We start from the raw sequence: 19,277 nt of genomic DNA on the forward strand, positions 1-19,277 counted from the left end.
ATTTTCTTAACATATGCATTTATCTATTTAACATTCACTGAGTACTCACAATGTACCAGGCATTACAGTCAGTGAAAAAAGGCAGGATACAAAATCATTGAGTACAAGTTGTAAATAATACACATGTATATAGGGAAAAGCTTGGAAGGGTACAAAGGCCATTGGTTGTTCTTATTTGTTTGGTTTTGCTTTCCTTTAAAATAAACTCTCAAATGCATGTTTGTAGGTTGGTGGTATGCAAAGGAAGGAAAGGTAAATATGAACTGGAGGGAAAAGACTGAATTATAAGAATGGTGTCAAAGTGGGTAGGGAGATGTGACGATGACTCCTTTTTTGTATGAAGAATACAAGGCCATGTTTTTAGGCTGCAGCAAAAACCGTGGAAAACATGGAGCATTCAGAAATTTGAGAGGTGGGAAAAGTGAGGTGTGAAGTCGGCAAGGAGAAGCAGGGGGAGACAGAATGCCAAACACAAGTGAACTGGAAGGCAAAGAGGCTGCCTCCCCACTAAAACAGGGAGAAAGGATCAGGACAGTTTGCGTGTTTTTAACTATAGAAGGGAAGAAAGGTAATAAAGCAGCTTCCAGAAGGTTTCTATTTTCTTAAGCCCCCTTGTAGCAAAATTATCTACTAACAGTGACGAAAATGAAGTGAGGAGGGGGCAAACGAGTTCGAAAGAAATAATTAAGGTCTGCGAAAGGAAACAGTATGGCTAACCCAAAGGATTACTGGGTTGTGCTGAAACTTACTTTATTAAAGGAGAAGTTATGTTTGAGGAGAATTTTGAATAGCACTTTGAAGTAACAGCCAGCACAGAAAAGACCTATATAAAAGTAATTCCTTCATTATTATCTTGATTACGGTATTTCTAAAAAGCTTTATTTTTAAAACTCCTTGTTAATTTATTTAGGGTTTGGCATAGATTCATCAAGACATGCAAATTTAAGTATCAAGTACAATGAAATAAAATACAGATCAAAAAATGCCTAGATGAGAAAAATTTTAAGTTATCTTCCTGCACTCAATTTACAATTATAACTCTAATTAGAACATCTTAACTGCTCCATTACTTGATTTGGGTTTTTTGGGTTTTTTTCCTAATTCTGTTTTTGCTGCCTTAATAGTTTCTGCTCTAAACTGCATTAAAAGATTCTATAGTTGTAAATTCTTCAGTGGCACTTTGGGAACAAAATAACCAAAAGAAGAGAGCTAACCAGTTTTATATATAGAGAGAGAAAAGAGATTATGGCACTTTGGATCAAAAATATGATTTAACTCCCCTACCTACCACTGACGTCTTATCTGTGGAACTACACAGGATTTAAGTGTACTGAGAATGAAGCTTATCTAAATAATTTAAGGACCAGTTTAACTTCGACAATCACAGAATTAAGTCTTAAGCTTTGAGAAAAACAATGGGATAAGGTCCAAATTTATTGACATCCACAGTTTCCTTGACTTTTTCAAGGCAAAACATACCTTGACTTGTTTTTCTGCTCATGCATGGCTGTATCCTCAACATTTTAGAGGTTGCAAACTCTTGTCATGCATGTCTGATAGGGCTGGGAGATAAGTTTGTTTAGCTGCCAAATGGTTTTTGTTTATTTAATTTGAATACTTCTAGGCAAAATACGCATCCTCTAGTTCAACCTCTATATGACTTATATTCTCTGCTACCTACCTCTGAAAGTCATGCATTGACATTGCTGCCTAGTTGTGAAGGTATTTGAGGTTGGGGAGGGAAGGCCTCCACCTTACAGTAACAGAGATGGATTCTATTGTATTCAGGAAACTCTAAGCCAAAATCCTGGCTCCAGTGCATACCTGCTTAGTGCCCATGGACAAGATACATAATATTTCTGAACCTCAGAAAGGTATTATCTCTAAAATATATTAAATGTCTATCACACCAGGTTACTTAGAAGTTAAATAAGATTCTGTGTACAAGACACCTAGCACAGAGTGATGGTCCAGTGAATATTAGCTTCCTTCCTCCCTTTTATGTTTTATTGCTTAGCTCATTAGATGAGAAAATTAAGTTGTATAAATAACTATTCATTGCATATAGTGCTTGCTTTTCTTTCAGGTGTTTTGGAGTCTCTAGCAAAATTACATTAACAGAAAATTCTATCTAATTATAAATAATAACTAATTAGTGAGTTGGCCTCAATTAAAACAATTTCATCCAAGACTCTTCAAAACATTGAAGTTAAAATATGTGGCAACAGTATAATTAAAAAGCCAGAAATCTTGTAATTGCCTTGTTTTTGCAGTGAGTAAAGGTAAATGCATGAATTTTTTAAATTCTCTCCAAAGGGCTGTGTTTACCTTTCATTTGGCCTCATCAATTTTGATTTGTTTTTTGTTTTGTTTTGCTTTGTTTTTTATGGTCATGTTAGGGTTCTTTTCAATGACTTCTTCAATAACTGTAGTTTGAGAGCAATTATGCTTTGTCCTTGAATGAGTAGTTCTAATGACTGGCCTTTCTGAGGAATCATACATTCTGACTGGCATTGACAATTCACCATGTGAAGAGCTACAATGCTTTATTATGGTTTATTAATAGGTCAAATATCAAATGAAGGTCCTATTCATGTTGACAAGAATAGGAATAGGAGTTAAAGACACAGTCAAAACATCTCAGAAGTAGACGTAAGACAAGTAGTATAACAAACCTCCATGACCTCTGTAACACACTACCTAGGCAACAAACCTGAACATCCTGCACATGTACCCCCAAACTTAAAATAAAATTTGAAAAAAGAAGAAAGCCTGAAATGTAGGCTGGCTTTATTTTACTACAATTAGTAAGGATATAGGTTTAGGAATCTTACAAAAATTTGAAATTAAAACGTAGTTTATTACTCTCTTGTATAAAATTCAAGCTGGCAAGGTAGTTCTGCTGTCCTAGCTCCTTTTACATTATTGCTCATGGTTTTCCTTACCAGATTTCCATCTCAAGGACTAATTTCAACAACATCCATTGAAAAGGGAAAAGTGGAAGAGACTCTCCTTCCATTTCAGGATATAACCAAAAGTTGAACCCATTGAGTCTCCTGGCTATAACCAAATAGAACAGAGGCTGGAAAAATGCCATCTTCAGTTAGAAAGCCATGCTTCCAGCTAAATCTTCTATTAGTATGTAACAAAGAAGAATGAATACAGAATAACAACTAAGATCTCTGAAACACTGGGGAAGAATTATCTTCTCGACGGGATCAAGGAAGCATCTTTCCTTGGCTGTTGCTAGCAGCCATCTTAATACAATGAGATAAGTCAGCCTGAGAATAAAGAGAAAACAGATATAAGCAAAGAACCAAGAGAATAGCAGAGAAATAGAGCTAGACCCTTCCTATCTTCATGACAGGCCCCTCTATCCCACCTCTTGACCACCTGTTACGGGAGGTAATAAATTTTCCTCCTGGCTGAATTAGGTTTCTCATTAATTGCAGCTGAAAGGACTCTAACTACTACAAAAAGCCAAAACCCAAATGAGGATGGAAAAAGAAATGCAGCTGGATCCCAAAGACCTCTTAATAATTTCTTAATGAGGGCTTTAATTTCCCTCATTAGATAGAAGATCAAACTTATTTTCTCTTTTTTGTTCTATCCCCTCACCAACTTCATAGTCGCTCCAAGAAAACTGAAAAGTGGTTTTCTCCAGGAATGTTTTACATCATCTGTATTTAAAAACAGAATTAATCTAACCCCATAACAGGATGAGCTGCCTTGTGCTGAATTGCAGGTCTGTCTAAGCATGGTACACAGTAATACTTCTTAATTAGAGAAGTACATTGTGATCTCGAAGTCTATTGAAATTGCTCAATGGCTTGGTTTTAAGTAGTGCTCAGTGAAGCTGCAGAAGTGTGAATAATAATATGAAATAATCATCATTGTACACTACAAGCAACATCTAATATCAGCAGAAAGCATAAAAGTACAAAAAGGAACAGAAAATGTGATGCTTTCATCATGCCATGTAATGTCCTACAGCCACTTAAATATCCACACAAAATACACTGCCTTTAAATTGTTCTAAGTTTAACTCATAATTCTATAACCAAGTTTAACTTAGATGTTCACATATCAGACAGTCCCATTGCAAGGACTGATTTATGCTTTTCAAACACAGAGAAAATGACTACTTCTGTCATTTGTTGGAGTACAAACCACAGCAATATATCACCTGAATTTGCAGGGGAAAGCACTTGTAAGAAACACACATTGTTCAATCAAACAAACATAAAGATTGTGTCATTAACATAGCAATTAGACTACATTATAAAATATTTGCCATCTCCCCCACCCCATCCCAGCTCTCCCCGAAAAACATGTATTTCCATGTGTAAAGATCCATGGGTAACTCTAATACCTGAGTGACTAATATTGTCACATCAATTCTAAATTAATGAATAACTGCAAAAATAGTTCTTACGAATAGATATCGCTAAATTTTCATAGCCCGAATTTGATTTTCATCCCATAGCAATCTTACTCCAAGTCAAGTATTTTATATCATTATTAGGTATCAACTTCTATCAATTCTCCTAGTGGAACATGAAAGACAACCTTAGAACATTTTCTTTGAAATGTGGTGTTTTCTAATAGCTTTTGATCCAACATTTCTGAGAGATATTTTAGTTTATTTGTAGAAGTTATTTTACAAACAAGTGCATAAATACATACTTCATGGTAGATTGTACTGATTGGCAAACACTTATGCTACTTTCTCTTACCCTTGACCCATGAAAAGAGACATACTTTTCAGCCCAGTTATGGGTTTGGTCACAAGACTTGTTTTAGAAATGGAATATGAGTGAATATGTCTTATATTATGACCAAGCAGAAACTTTCAGAGGCTTTGCAAGTTTCTGCTATTTGCTTAAGCTTCAGCCCTCTGCCACCTAGGTCTTCCACCTAGGTCCCAGAATTAAAGGATACATAGAACAGACCTGACCCCACTTCACGTCCCAGAGCCCAGTCCAGGAGAGCCAAGCAGAGCTGAGCAAAACTATAACCAACTTGTAAACAAATGAGTGAGAAAAAATGACTCTCATTGTCAGCCATTGCAATTTGAAGGTTGTTTGTTACTACAGAAAGAGCTGGTATGTACCCAATGCTTCTGAAAGGCATTTAAGAAGGTATAATAAATGTAACCCTACACTGGCCCTTTTGAACCTAACACGTAAATGTTATTTGACCAAAAAACAGTCCGTTGGAAACCCAAAGAGCCATTTTGTTCTTGACATCTTACCAGGCTTTCTTTTTCTCTGTTCTGACACTTCTTGGTAGAGCTGAACAGCCCAAAACCACTGTTGAACACCTGAGTGTAAGGAAAGGGAAATCTCTATTAAAAGTTCAAAATCCTATTTCATAATGTCATAGAGCCAAATTGAATGCTGAACCTAGCTCCTTTCATTTTAATCCATCCCTCAGCTTCTCTCACCCTAATGATATCATTTGAGTATGAGGTTTCTACATTCTACTAGATGTACTTTTAAGGATAGAGGCCCTGCCACATTCCTCTCTCTATGAATTCCCCCAGTGCTTTTCAGTATCATGCACAGAACAGGTGAGACAGATGACAGATAGATGATAGATAGGTAGGTAGGTAGATAGATAGATAGGCAGATAGATGATAGATAGGTAGGTAGGTAGATAGATAGATAGGCAGATAGATGATAGATAGATAGGCAGATAGATAGACAGGCAGACAGACAGATGATTGATTGATAGATAGATAGATAGACAGATAGATAGACAAATAGATAGACAGACAGATAGCTCTAGCTAGCTAGCCAGTGGTAGATTTTAAATGCAACATTTTGGGAAGAATCCACTCTACTTGTTCTTTGTCGTGATTCCAGCCATATCCCACTATCTGTAGTTTCTTTAAATGTATCAATCTCTTCCCAAATTCTGTAATTCTTCCTATAGGAACCTCTACTGGCAGTGACACTCCTTGCTTTTTCACATGATAAGGACTTAATGAATCCTTCAAGATCTCCTTTAATGTCATCTCCTCTCTTTCTCACTGAAATTGTAGCTCCATTAAGGCAAAGGCATATCTGTCTTGTTCAAAGCAGTGTTTTCAACATCTGGCATGATTGGCATGAGGTAGGCACTCAATAAATATTTAATATATGGATAAATAAACACAAAAGCTCCCCTAATACTCCTAGACTGACTTCAGCCTCTCTTGTGTTCTCATATTATAATTAATAAATACCTCAATTGCTGATTTTACAAAATTGTATTATCTGTCATAACACCTGCCAGAAATTGACCAATAAATATTGGAGAAGTAAAATATTTGTGGCAAAAACAGACTGAGATTCACAAATCTGAGAGCTGCTTTTAGCGTGAGGACTAATACCCTGCTTGCTTAGGCTGGAATCCAAACTATGTTTTATTTTCAAGCATAGTCTCAGCTTGAAGATGAGCAGAAACTACTTGGATTTGGCCAATCCATGTGACCAGTAAGATGTTCAACATCTTAAGTACTGATGATCTACACAATGACATGGAAGTTCTCTCAAACAGAATGTTAAGGAAAGAGGCCAGACATGAAAGCAACTGCATGATTCCATTTACAAAAGTTCAAGAACGTCAAAAATTAATCTATGGTAATAGAAATCAGAGTGGTGGCTATGTTTGTGGGGTGAAGTAATCTAACTGGAAGTGAGCACAAGAAGCCTTCCGGGTACTTACGGAAGCACCTGGGAGGTACTGGAAATTTTACCTTTTTTTCCCCACTAATTTAACTCTCTCTTACCACATAAATTGCTTCACTAATGTTTTTTCTTATTCTTTCTGGGGTTTTTTACCCTCATTTTCAAGGGCGTCTTAAATAATTTTCCTGCCCAAAAAATATTTGGCTCCACTTCCCAATTTAATATTATTTGCTAACTTCTTAGGCATGCTTTGTAATTTTCTAGAAGATCATTATTGCAATATTAGAACCGTTTCTAAGGTAACAAATCTTCCTAGAATATTGCACCGTGAGATTCTCAGACTGGTGGTAAGACACTAATGGTCAGTCATTTGAAATAGTCCTGAAACCAGTGACGCAGGAATAGCCATATAACCCTTAATCTTTTCATTTTAATGAAGCAATCTTTCATTGATGAATAATTTTTTTCTTTGTTCAACATCCCATCTCTTAAAGCTAATTATCCAAAATTTTAAAAAAAATTAAGAAATGACAGCATAGTTGGATTTGAGAGATACAAAAATGTACCTTTCACTGGTCATTCTTGTTTCCTGATCTCCCTAAAAAAACAAATATCCACCAGTTTTCTAAGTCCTGAAATTCCATCATCAGATATTCTATCTTTTGCCTTTATTTCATTTTAAAAGATAAATACTAGAGGATAAAATTTAAAAAGGATTTTCAGTCAATCACATCTAATTCACTTTTTTGGATCCAAATTTGGGATCTACAAAGGTAGAATGCCAGCAGAGAAGCTTAAGTTCGAAAGTTGGAAACTTGAGGGAAATGAATGAAAGGGAGAAGATGATTCAGGGAACAAACTTAAGCTATTTGGAGAAAACAAGAGAAGTAAATTAAAACACAAGAGTCTTGTATGGAGGTAATCTAAAGAACTCCTATACGTCAAAAAGAAAGGGACTGACAATCCAATAAAATTGGGCCAAAATATTGAGCTGCCACTTCATAAAAGAAGATACACAAATGGCCAGTCAGCATGACCAATCAGATGTTCAACATCCTAAATACTATTGATCTACATACACAATAACATGGATGGTCTCCCAGACAGAATGTTGAAGAAAGCCAGATGTGAAAGAGCATGATTTCATTTATAAAAAGTTCAGAAACATGCAAGATTAACCTACGGTAATAGAAATCAGAGTAGTGGCTATGTTTCTGGGGTGGGAAATTTAACTGGAAATGGGCACAAGAAGCCTTCTAGGTACTGGAAAATTGCCATATAATGATATGGTCATAGTTTAATGGACATAGTCATATGTTTAGACTCATTGAGCTATACATTTAATATTTGTGTTTTTTCTGTTGATATATCATGTCCCCAAAAATTTATTTCATTTTTAAATCAGAACTCTTTGATGGAAATGTGAATGGTATAGTCTGTGGGTCCTTTAGCCACATACTTTGAGTTACAGAATACAAGCTTTAGATTCTCTTCCCTCAAAAGGAGCGGGTGAGGTAATTATTGAGATTTTTCTAGGCTCAGGTGAGAGCTACAGTAATGCCTCTGCCTACTTTGGTCTTTGACTCTGCCAGGTTTCAACTTCTAATTTCCCCATAGAGTTCTTTAGTCTTCTCTCTCCTTATCAATCCTAGGTCTTAGAAAGAAGATTTAGAGTCCCACATGATAACACCCAATTGTGAAAATGTTGTTCTTAGAATTTTTATTCGCCATTTTTCTTCTGCTGAGGCAGAACATTTTGAAATAAATTCTTGCTTAATACTCTTTGGAGTTGTTAAAATGAGAACATCAATCAACCAACTTACTAGATCAAGTGTTTTCTCAATTTCTCCTATAATTGCCATGGCATTTAGGTCCTTGTCCATTCATGAGACAAAAAAGATGGAACAACCATTGCTGTTACTTAGTTGCCTCTTTCATTCAACTGTGACTTCCTTGAAGAAAAGAAATTATCTCATTTATCTTCGTATCCCTGGCATTAAGCCTAGTGCCTGGTACATAGTAGGTGCTCATTAATTTTTCTTGAATTAAAATGAATGAGGAAGGCCTTCACAAAACCTTTTGCCAGAGGCAATTTTAACTTGCATTCAATATCTGAGGAGAGTGGGCGTGCTGCTTTGGCAATAGCTCTGACATTGAATAATCTGGATGTTCCAAATTTCTTGTTGCTCATTTATTTAAAAAAAAAAAAAAAGTTGGGGGAAGCAGGGGAAGATTGTGTTTGCAGGCCAGGCAGACACATCTCAGACTCATCACCCTGTGAGATGGATCAGATGAGACAGCAGCAAGACCAAGGCCACCTGCCCTGCTGCTGTCTTCTGACTGCTGATGTTGCCTTAATCACTGAGCCGATGCAATTTCCTGCTGCTAACCCTCGCTATGGTCCACTGGGAGGTCTCATTTGTCACTGTCATTACCTTTAAGATCAGCAGAATATCCATCTTTAGGTGGGCCCTCTTTCAGTGTCTTGTTCAGGTGTCTAAAAAGCATGTGGTCAGCGTAACAATTCAAGACAGTGACCCTGGTGCCTAAATATGAAGGCAAATCTATGCACTTTGGTATATAAACTCTACAAATAGTGATTTTGAAGAACAAGTAAATATCAATTTCATTTCAAAAAAGTGACACTTTCTTTTCATGTATCCTTTATAAACCATGCTAGTTTTATGTCTATAATTTAGATGCTCTATGGGAAGGCCTTGATTAAATGAAAAGCTACAATTCAATCAACACTATCACCTTTGATCCTACGCTGAGCCCAAATCAGTTCTGATTTTGCCTCCCCCAACAATCATAAATCCATCAGCTGAAAAACTCATACATATCTGTCTCTGAAAAGTTCGACAAATGCCTTATACAAAATGCCTTCTTTCTGACATTTGACTTGAGTAAAACTAGCTTTCTTATTTATTAAACAAACACCTGTCTTACACTTACTATGTGCCAGACACAATTCTAAGAGTTTTGTAATCATGAACTCCTTTATTGTATTAAAATCTTATTTTATAGGTGAAGAAACTGAGGTGCAGAAACTCAGTGTCTTACCCAACTTGTAACACCAGTAAATGAAATTCTAGCTAGGTACATCTTGTTCTTGAGTCTGTGGTGTCAACCGCTACAGTCAGACAACAGAGGTTCTTTGGAGCCAAACGTCAGGCCAACATTTTCCAACAAAATTAATGTATTCATTTATTCTTTCAGCTCTGGTGCAGAGCAAAGGAGAGGTCAGGGAGAAGGGAACAAACAAGCAGTCCACAAAATTGTACCTTCGACCACTTTCTCTTACATTTTACATCTCATCGTCACCAGCTGCATCTCCAGAGGCAGATGTAGAGATAGTGTTTGAAGTTCAAGATGTTCACAGATTCCCTGTGAAAGGAAAGAAGAGGAGGCAGAATTGGGTAGTATCGGGCAGGGAAGAAGTTGAGCTACAGTAAGGCCTGGCAGAGCATTGGCCAACCAGCAGAGAGCAAACATAGCCTGTAAAAGTGATCTTGAAGAGCCAAAATGGTCAGACCTTATATACCCAACTTGCCAAGTTACCAGATTTGGACTGTCCTAGGAAGGGCATAACTTTGAATGAGGCAGGTCTGCAGCTGAGACAGCTCTTAAAGGCACTAACATCTGGAGCCTGCTGCCAACCACATTCCCACAATAGGGCATTTAGTCTTTCCTTGAGAGGGATCTGGTCATCTCCACATCTTCCAAACTCAGAGTAAGAGCCCAAGTCCTTATAGTTACCTAAAAGTCCTACACAGTCTGACCCCATTACCCCTTGGACCTCACCCCCACATCCTGTGCCTTTGCTCACACTGACTATAAAACACTGGCTTCCTTGCCAGGCAACCTCCTACCTTGGTCTTCTGTTCTCTCTCTTTTTTCAGATATTCATGTGACTTGATTTTTGCTTTCTTCATATCTTGGCTCAAATATTACATTCTCAATGAGGCTTGTTGTGATTCCCATTTTAAACTTTCTCACTTCCCCCTACTCTCAATGCTCCACCACCCCCTCCTCTGCTTCATATTTTTTCATTGTATTTTTCATCTTCTGACCTATTATATAGTCAGTCCTATAAGCTCAGGATAAGGTAGATGCCACCCAGTCCATTTCCTACTGCAGAAAGAAGGACTATGTATATGTAAATATCTCATGCCATCTCTATAAGACTCAACATGATTATTATACCTCAAACGAAAGAAATGTGCTTTCATTCTAGTTCTCAGAACAATTAAGTGCTACTAAATTTTTACACCAAATTCACAGGGATGGTACACTAGGCTGATGCAAGCGTCCACCTAACATCTTCCTTACTGGCAAAGCCCACTGGTTTCATCTGCAGTTTTACATGAGACTCACTCTGGCATCTGCTGCTGAGATAAACAGTGGATTATTTTCCCCTTTCTGATTCCTTTTCCCACTTGGAGGACTAGCCATGAAAAAGTAGGTGGTTAGCATTTTACCAGTTTTTCACCAATCAAGCTTTTTAGTAAACTCTGCCCTACTACATTGGTTAAGAAGGTGAGCACCAGATTCAGACTGTCTGGGCCCATGGTCCCACCACCTCCCAGATGGGTGTTCTTTGGCACATTGTGAACAGATCCATGCTTCAGTCTCCCTGTGTGCTACATATCACTTAGAGCATCTTAAACACATATTGTCCTGCCTGAAACATTGTTAGGACCCAGGAAATAGCACTTATTACTGCTCCATAGTCTCCAATGTCTCTCTCTCCTACCTACCCCACCCACCTCTGTCACTGAGAGCTGTATTGCTCTCAGTTTTCCTTCTCCTTGAGTTCTTTTTCCAAGCATTACAGCATTCTTAAACACTACTAGGCTTCTCGTCTCATTTAAAAACTCTTTTGTAAGTGGGCTTACAGTTATAGAGTATATTCTATACCAGGACTCAGAATGACCCATTTTATACTGGGGAAGGAAATAAACATGGACTGGGAATCCATTCAAGAGCATCTTATCCAGATGACATGGTCTCCTTCCAAAGTTGTAAGTTTCTCATAGCAACTATAAAACTGCCCAATAGTCCTATGTCCCAACAAGAAAAAAAAAAAAAAAAGTGTAACTCTCTGAAACACTGAAACATAAAACATGGTATTTTATGAAATCAGGTTCTTAATTTTGAAATCCAAGTCACCAAATTTTATTTACTTTGTAACAGACTAGGACTTTAGGGATTGTTTTTATTATTAACGAAAACGGAAACCAAAAGCAAAAATAATCTGTGAGCACCACCTTGTGGAGATATCTACAACCTTCACATCGGTTTGGACCTTATCAATCTGGATTCATTTAACACATATTTAATATGCCGGCCCTGGGGATGGAACAATAAACAGGCAAAACTCCCTGGCCTGGTGGAACTTACTTTCTAGTGAGAAGACAGAAGATTAACAAGAACAATACATGAAATACATAACATAATAGACAGTGATGAGTGCTACAGATAAATAATAAAGCAGGGTCAAGGGTCAGGGAAGGGGAATTGCAATTTAAAATCAAATGGTCCAAGAAGGCCTCACCCTAAAAGGTATTTGAATAAAAGTTTGAAAGAGGAAAAGCCAGATACACCATTGCCTGAAGTCAGAGCCATCTAGATAGAAGGGCGCATATGAAGTACTGAGTAAAAAAATGCCTGGTGAATTTGAAAAGGGTTGAGGCCAATGTCCAGAGCAAGGGTGGAGGAGAAGGCAGGAGGCAAAGACAGAGGGGACGCATGGGGCCAGATCACAGGGAGGCTTTCTGGCCACAATGAGGATTTAACGACTACTTTGGATGAGCTGCCAGCTTCAAGAGGCTCTGCACAGAGAGGTAAGATGAGCCACTTTTTTTTTTAACAGGATTGCTTTGATCAAAGGGGTCAAAAGCGGAAATAAACCTGGAGTGGTGGGAGGAATCTTTATTCCCAGCTACTCAGGAGGCTGAAGCAGAAGGATCACTTGAGCCTAGGAGGTGAGGCTGCAGTGAGCCAGGTGAGCACCACTGCACTCCAGCCTGGTTGACAAAGCGGGACCCCACCTCAAAATAAAAAAATTAAAAAAATTAATAATTTTTTTTCAAGGCATAAATGGGCAATACTGCCTTTAGATATATGCCAGAGGGGCCCTGCCATACACCAATGTTTTAAAGAGTTCTTCATAAAACAAGTGCACAATGTGTAAATTTATTATAGTACTCAGAGCACCTTGATTAGAGATAAGGGTTTAGTTCTGGCTCGGTACAATCTGTAATCTTTAATATGTGTTCCTATGACTAACACCCTTCAGGAACCCTGAGAAACTTATCTCCGTGCTGCTTACCCTCTGCACATCAAACAAAAGGTGACCGCCTCCAAACACCATCAGATTTACTGGGTTGTACTGCTACAATCATGGGTGTGGCATGGAAAGAATTGAGCAATGGGTAGGCTTGATTAAGAGAAATGCATCTTAACTTATCAAGTCCTTCCTTTTGGGGACCACAAATACCATAGGTAACAGTGACAAGGGTCGCTGTTATATATCAATTGTGCTGGGCATTTATTTTCTTGCTTTCTCTTTGTGTTTCATTTTACTATTCTTGAGATACTCGTGAACTACATGGCATCTGCAAAAGTTGCACATTTAATGGCTAAAAGATAAGAATTCATATCACCCAAATTTGTTTTAATGCAGGTCTAGACGGAAAATTTATCATGAATATAGGTTCTAAAATAGTGTTTTAAGAGATGATGAAATGGCAATATAAGTGATCATTGGTTTATATAATAAAATTTTAATATTTTGCAGTATTGTCTTCAATAGTAATAATGCATCTTATGCAACCCATCTTACACTTTGAACCAAACTTAATCATAAAATTACTACTGTATTTTCAAGTCTTATTGCCAATTCAGCTGAGAAACCTCTCTAAACAGAAATTAACTAAGAAATACAATGACTCAACAAAGGTGCTCAAATTTGACAAAACTGTCAACAGAACATGTATCGTATGGAAAGCCTGATTACAAAACATATCATATTTTTTTCTGAAATTAAGTTTTAAAAATAACATCTATGGGATAAATATAGAGTAATTTATGAATGAATGTTTTTGTCTTATTACTCATTCAAATTTCACCTGCCTATCACTAGGACACCTAGACATACACCAGAGTAATTAAGTCACCTTTGATATTTTGTTTACTGTAAGTCAAAAAAAGCCACAATTTTATTTATTTTTTTCAACACAAAGGCTTATATTTCAAAGTAGAAGGATAGAAGATATTTTAAATAAACATTTGTTAGCTTCACTTATAAGCTTTAAATATTTCATATTTCAACATGTGGTATGTTGGCTCCACTTGCATTTGAGCCTTGGATCTCCTATATGTTAGAGGAATGCAGTTACAAAGTTATTGCTATAGTTGGCCATAGTTTGACCCAGGATGTGGCAGTGAAGCAGTACTATTCCTCAAACTCTGTACACATTCTGAAGAAAGCTCCAAAAGGATTACCTGACAGATTAAGTATAAAAGAGAAAAATAAAATGTCACAAGGTTTTTGGCCTGAACAGTTGAACAGAACTTGTATTATGTGAGTTAAGATAGGATGCAGGAGGATCAGCTTGATTTTGCCACGTTAAGCTTGGAATGTCCATTTCACTCTCAGCAGTTTAAGCAGTTTAGTACTCAGGGCTGGCATTCGGGTGTGTTTATTTGGTAGTCATCAGGGTAGAAAAAGGGTAGGGATTGTGTTCAAATCCTTGCGATGGGATTTGAATTTTCTACTTTTCTTCTACTTTTCTTGATTTTTCTACTTTTGACAAGATGGAAGATATGTTATTGTTGAAAGAAGGGAATACTCAGTTGTCCAGTTCTCCACCTTCACAGCAGAAAATGGCATGAAGAACCTTGAACCTCCCTCCCAAAGCCACTAGCAGAGAATAACAACTTTCAGGATGCCCTGAAAAGAACTCATAATCAACTACTCCTCCTGGATCCTAACCCTGAGCTCTTAACTCCAGATTTCCTATGAAATGTCTACCACAAACACTAGTGTAAGATGCTAACAGATACCCTAAATCTTACACATGAATTGTTGTACTCCTACTGGTGCTCTGCCTGGTTCTCTTTTGTATCACATCCTGTGGTATGGGTTTTTCTTCTCTCTTCCTAGGCTGCTTGTCTCTCAGCTTCCCCAAATTGCTCCAATCCACTCATAGAGATGATGTAAAGAAAAAAATAAACATAAGAACATATGAATAAGAGACAAAACTCTTCCTGAATTTCATTATTATTCAATGCTAATTGGAAAAACAAAAAATTTTAAGTGTAAGCATCACTTTTTAAATCACTTGCAAGTCATTTTATTCTCCCTCTGACAAATATAAGCACAGCCACAACTAAAGCAATATTTCATTCTAAACAGGGAAGAGCTGCTGAAGAAAGGGAGAAATGTCAGGAGTTAACTTTATCCCCACTGGATCCTTAAATGAGAAACTAATGCAACATTTCCAAAATGGATATACTACAAAATGCCCCTTCACAGTGTGTTACATGATCAGTTCTACATCCAAAATAAACAGAATCATTGGATAAACAAAATTAAACAAACTTATTTTCTGTGGGAACATCTGAGACTACACTAATGTGCTTCATAAATCTTCAACAGGAAGATAGAATATAGTACTTCCAATATTTGTTTGATGCAGAAACCACTCTTTTCCAATACTTCATAACAACTTCCAGAAATGCTATTCCTCTGAATATAATTTGAGAAACTTACATATATATAAACATCATTCACTTTTGAGGCTCTCACTCATATATACATATACATATATATGTATATATGAGTATAAATATATACATGTATGATACATACATGTATCACTCATATATACATATACACATACATATGTACTTATATAGACATATATACATGTATATATGTGTGTGATACATGATATATGTATATGATATGTGTATGCATGTATATGAGTACATTTATACATGCATGTATGTATATATACCTATATGTATCATACGTACATATATCATATACCTATATATATCATACATACATATATCATATACCTATATGTATCATACATATATCATATACATATATTATGTATCATACATATATATCATACACATGTATCATATACATTATATATGTATGATACATATAGGTATATATGTGTATACATATGTATATATGTGTATATACGTGTGTGTGTGTGTGTATATATGAGTGAGAGCCTCAAAAGTGAATGGTGTTTGCCAAAGTAGGCAGTGCAACAAAGTAGGCAAACACCAGAAAGTTTTCTATCACCCACTCCCTGTCTTGATGCACCAAGATTTGCAAATCTGCGTAACTCTGCCTTCGTGGAACCAAATTCAATTTGGATTCAATAAATTTGCTTTTTAGAAAATGAAACCAGCCAGCTGCAGTGGTTCACACTTATAATCCCAACACTCTGGGAGAACAAGGCAGGAGGATTGCTTGAGCTCAGGAGTTTAAGACCAGCCTGGGTAATATAGGGAGGTTCCATCTATATAAAAATAAAATAATAAAAATAAGTTAGCCAAGCATGTGACAAAGGCCTGTGGTCCCAGGTACTTGAGAGGCTAAGAAGGTGGGAGGAATTCTTGGACAAAGGAGGTTGAGGATACAGTGAACGAGAATCACTTCACTGCACTCTAGCTTGGGTGGTAGAGCAAGATCACGTCTCAAAAAAAAGGAAAGAAACAACAAAAATGAAACCACTGAATTATCAAAAAATATTCACAATTACTATACATTTGCATTGCAAATTAACTCCCAAATCCCCACCTGCTCCAGCAATGTTATCACTGAATAAGTAGAATTAATTATTATAGAGATTATAATAATGATGCCAAAGAATTTATCCTAATTAAATGTTCTATCATGAAGAAAAGGCAAACATTCAAATCAATAATGATTTCATTTTATTCTTTTGGGGACATTCAGTTCTTCTAAGCACAATAATTTGATTAATGATTTCATCTTCACTATGATTATCAACTTTTTCTTACATTTTACCCAACACACAAGTCCATATAATACAAGTTTTGTGAGCAAACCTTTAGACACTGATAAATGTTAAATATCCTTTAGCTAGTCTTTGCCACTCTTTCTGTCATCTCCATGAATTAAACCAACATGAGAGGAGTTCCATTTTGTCAGAAGGCAACCCATCCAAGAGAGTCAAAACCTTGCTGTCATACTATGCAATTTACACAAAAAGAAGTGACATACATTTATCTGAGATATAGAAGATATTTAGTAAGAACATATTTATTAACTATAAATCTCATTCATATTTTGTATACAGATATTATTATTATACTTAAATGGCATGAATAATGCTGATATTATAATGCTAAATTTTAAAGCCTAGCTACAAAGTTACTGACATATGTTCTGAAATATATATAAGTATTTTTAAAGGAGGTGCCTTAAAATAGAAATAACAATTGACTCCAAGAGACATTTTTTAAAAAAATTTCTGCATTATTTTTATAGTCTTGAAAAAATTGAAGTTTTTTTTTAATAGCACTAGTCTATGTTAATTGACCTATTCCACTAAATCTAAACTACGAGATTGAAGACATAAACTTATGGTGAAATTCCAGAAGTTTCCTTTGGGTACAAAAGAAACCCAGTAAAAATGCTGTCATCCTCAGCACTGACATACACCCCATTCCAATCTTTTGACACTTCAAGCCAGACTTGGTCTCCTGCACTTAATTTCAAGATAATGAGGAGAGATGCCTGGTCTATTTCCTGACCATACAGAGTTTCTCTGGACTTGAACTGCCTCTTATTCTGGGCCACCAGACTGATTCGAGCAGGTCGGCCCCTCACAGTTACATGGTAGGAAAAAACATATGTCCCAGGAATAGAGCAGTTAAACTTCCCAGTGACAGGACTATAACTCCCTTGGTCATTATAGAGAACCTTGTCAAATTTGATGGGGATGTTTGGAGGAGGGAAAGGCTTTGACAAAGCAGCACTGAAAGCTGACTGTGGCACTCTAGCCACCTCACCCTTGGAGCCTTTAAAGCCCCGAGAGCCCTTCTTCCCAATGGGGCCTCGGACCCCTTTACTGCCAATGTCACCCTTTGGCCCAGTAGGTCCCAGGAGACCAGGAGGACCTAACTCTCCCTTTTCTCCTTTAACCCCTGGATCACCTTTGGCCCCAGGCAGACCACTGTGACCACTTTTGCCTTCCATTCCACTATCCCCTTTGTAACCTTTTTCTCCTTTTATACCTGCCTCACCTTTCTGTCCTTTTCCTCCTTTCTCCCCAGAATCTCTGCAGTAGCCTTTCTCCCCCATCTCCCCCTTCTCTCCCTTGGTGCCAGGCCCTCCGTGCAGGCCCGGTGAGCCCATAGCCCCTTGGTCTCCTTTTTCGCCTTTGGTACAATTCCCACATGTGTCTCCCTTGGAGCCTTTTTGTCCTTTCACTCCTGCCAAACCAGTGTTTCCTTTATCTCCCTTAGGGCCAAGTTCACCTGAAATGGAAAATTAAAATAACGTTTAAGGATCACATAGGCTATAAACAGCATGCTATTACCACAGAGCTCAAAAAAGTAGAAAGAAAACTACTAATTAGGACCTGGAAACCTGGTTCTTGCCTCAGTAATACCTGTGCCTAGGAGGCTCTGACAATGAACAGTTTATATTATATCATGCTCTTAGAAGGGGAATCGTTAACGCTTCTAAGAAACAGTCGCTTATATTCAGATGACATATATCTAGTTCTTTTTTTTTCACTTTTAAGATAATAAAGAATATTAGGACTGTACTTGTTCATTGTATTCCATTTCCCTTTGCATTTTGGCCTAACCCAGGTATTCTCCTAAATCCCTACATTGTCCATTCAAGCCTAAATCTTATTGGCAAGGAAACAGACCCAGAACGAGTCAGGGATTTTTATTTTCCATTGGCAGCTAGAGAAAGAAGCAGAGCACAGATACTATTACCTGGTCTCCAAATTCCTAGACCAGTGCTCCTTCATCAAGTCAGTACACTGAATTCTTAGAAGGATAACAGTAATTTGTATTTTCAGTATACCTCTCTGATAATTTTAAGTACAAACAAGAGAGAATGAAGGGCTATACTGCACATATGACTGTTCACAGTAGATATATTTCATGCTCTACCTTGTGCTCCAGGTTTTCCTGGGTATCCTGGAATTCCTTGGTCCCCACGTTCTCCTTTGAGCCCTTAAAATGATACCAAGATTAACTTATCAACTACATCATTTATGATATATCTAATATTCTTCTCACAATTGTGTCACATTCCAGTATTTTCCTTAACCAAAATGGGTTAAAGGTAAAATAGTGTGAAAAAAGAACGTAGACTGGGCGCAGGGGCTCATGCCTGTAATCCCAACACTGTGGGAGGCCGAGGTGGGTGGATCACCTGAGGCCAGGAGTTCGAGACCAGCCTGACCAACATGATGAAACCCCGTCTCTACTAAAAATACAAAAAATTAGCAGGTTGTGGTGGTGTGCATCTGTAATCCCAGCTATTCGGGAGGCTGAGGCATAAGAATCACTTGAGCTGGGGAG

General features: G+C 37.2%; 1 protein-coding gene and 1 long non-coding RNA gene across 3 annotated transcripts in view; both read right to left on the bottom strand.

Moving 5' to 3' along the window:
• Nucleotides 1-5,269: 5,269 nt before the first annotated feature.
• Nucleotides 5,270-15,507, bottom strand: LOC116539075. The gene is made up of 4 exons (XR_004263911.1): nucleotides 14,757-15,507; nucleotides 9,979-10,061; nucleotides 9,110-9,220; nucleotides 5,270-5,323 (listed from the first exon to the last, which is right to left on the bottom strand). It is a non-coding gene; the product is annotated as an uncharacterized LOC116539075 (long non-coding RNA).
• Nucleotides 15,508-16,622: 1,115 nt separating this feature from the next.
• The window catches only part of OTOL1 (otolin 1), a 102,083-nt gene continuing 99,428 nt past the window's right edge, over nucleotides 16,623-19,277 (bottom strand). For both annotated transcript variants that reach the window (XM_032261620.1, XM_032261622.1), the window contains 2 exons: nucleotides 18,864-18,926; nucleotides 16,623-18,212 (listed from right to left, as the gene is read on the bottom strand). In XM_032261620.1, coding sequence (XP_032117511.1) covers nucleotides 17,314-18,212; nucleotides 18,864-18,926 — 962 coding nt within the window. In that variant the 3' untranslated portion in view covers nucleotides 16,623-17,313. The remainder of the gene's footprint in view (nucleotides 18,213-18,863; nucleotides 18,927-19,277) is intronic.

Source organism: Sapajus apella, unplaced genomic scaffold (genome assembly GCF_009761245.1).
Source record: "Sapajus apella isolate SASKATOON/1434 unplaced genomic scaffold, GSC_monkey_1.0 scaffold4, whole genome shotgun sequence".
NCBI classification, from domain to species: domain Eukaryota; kingdom Metazoa; phylum Chordata; class Mammalia; order Primates; family Cebidae; genus Sapajus; species Sapajus apella.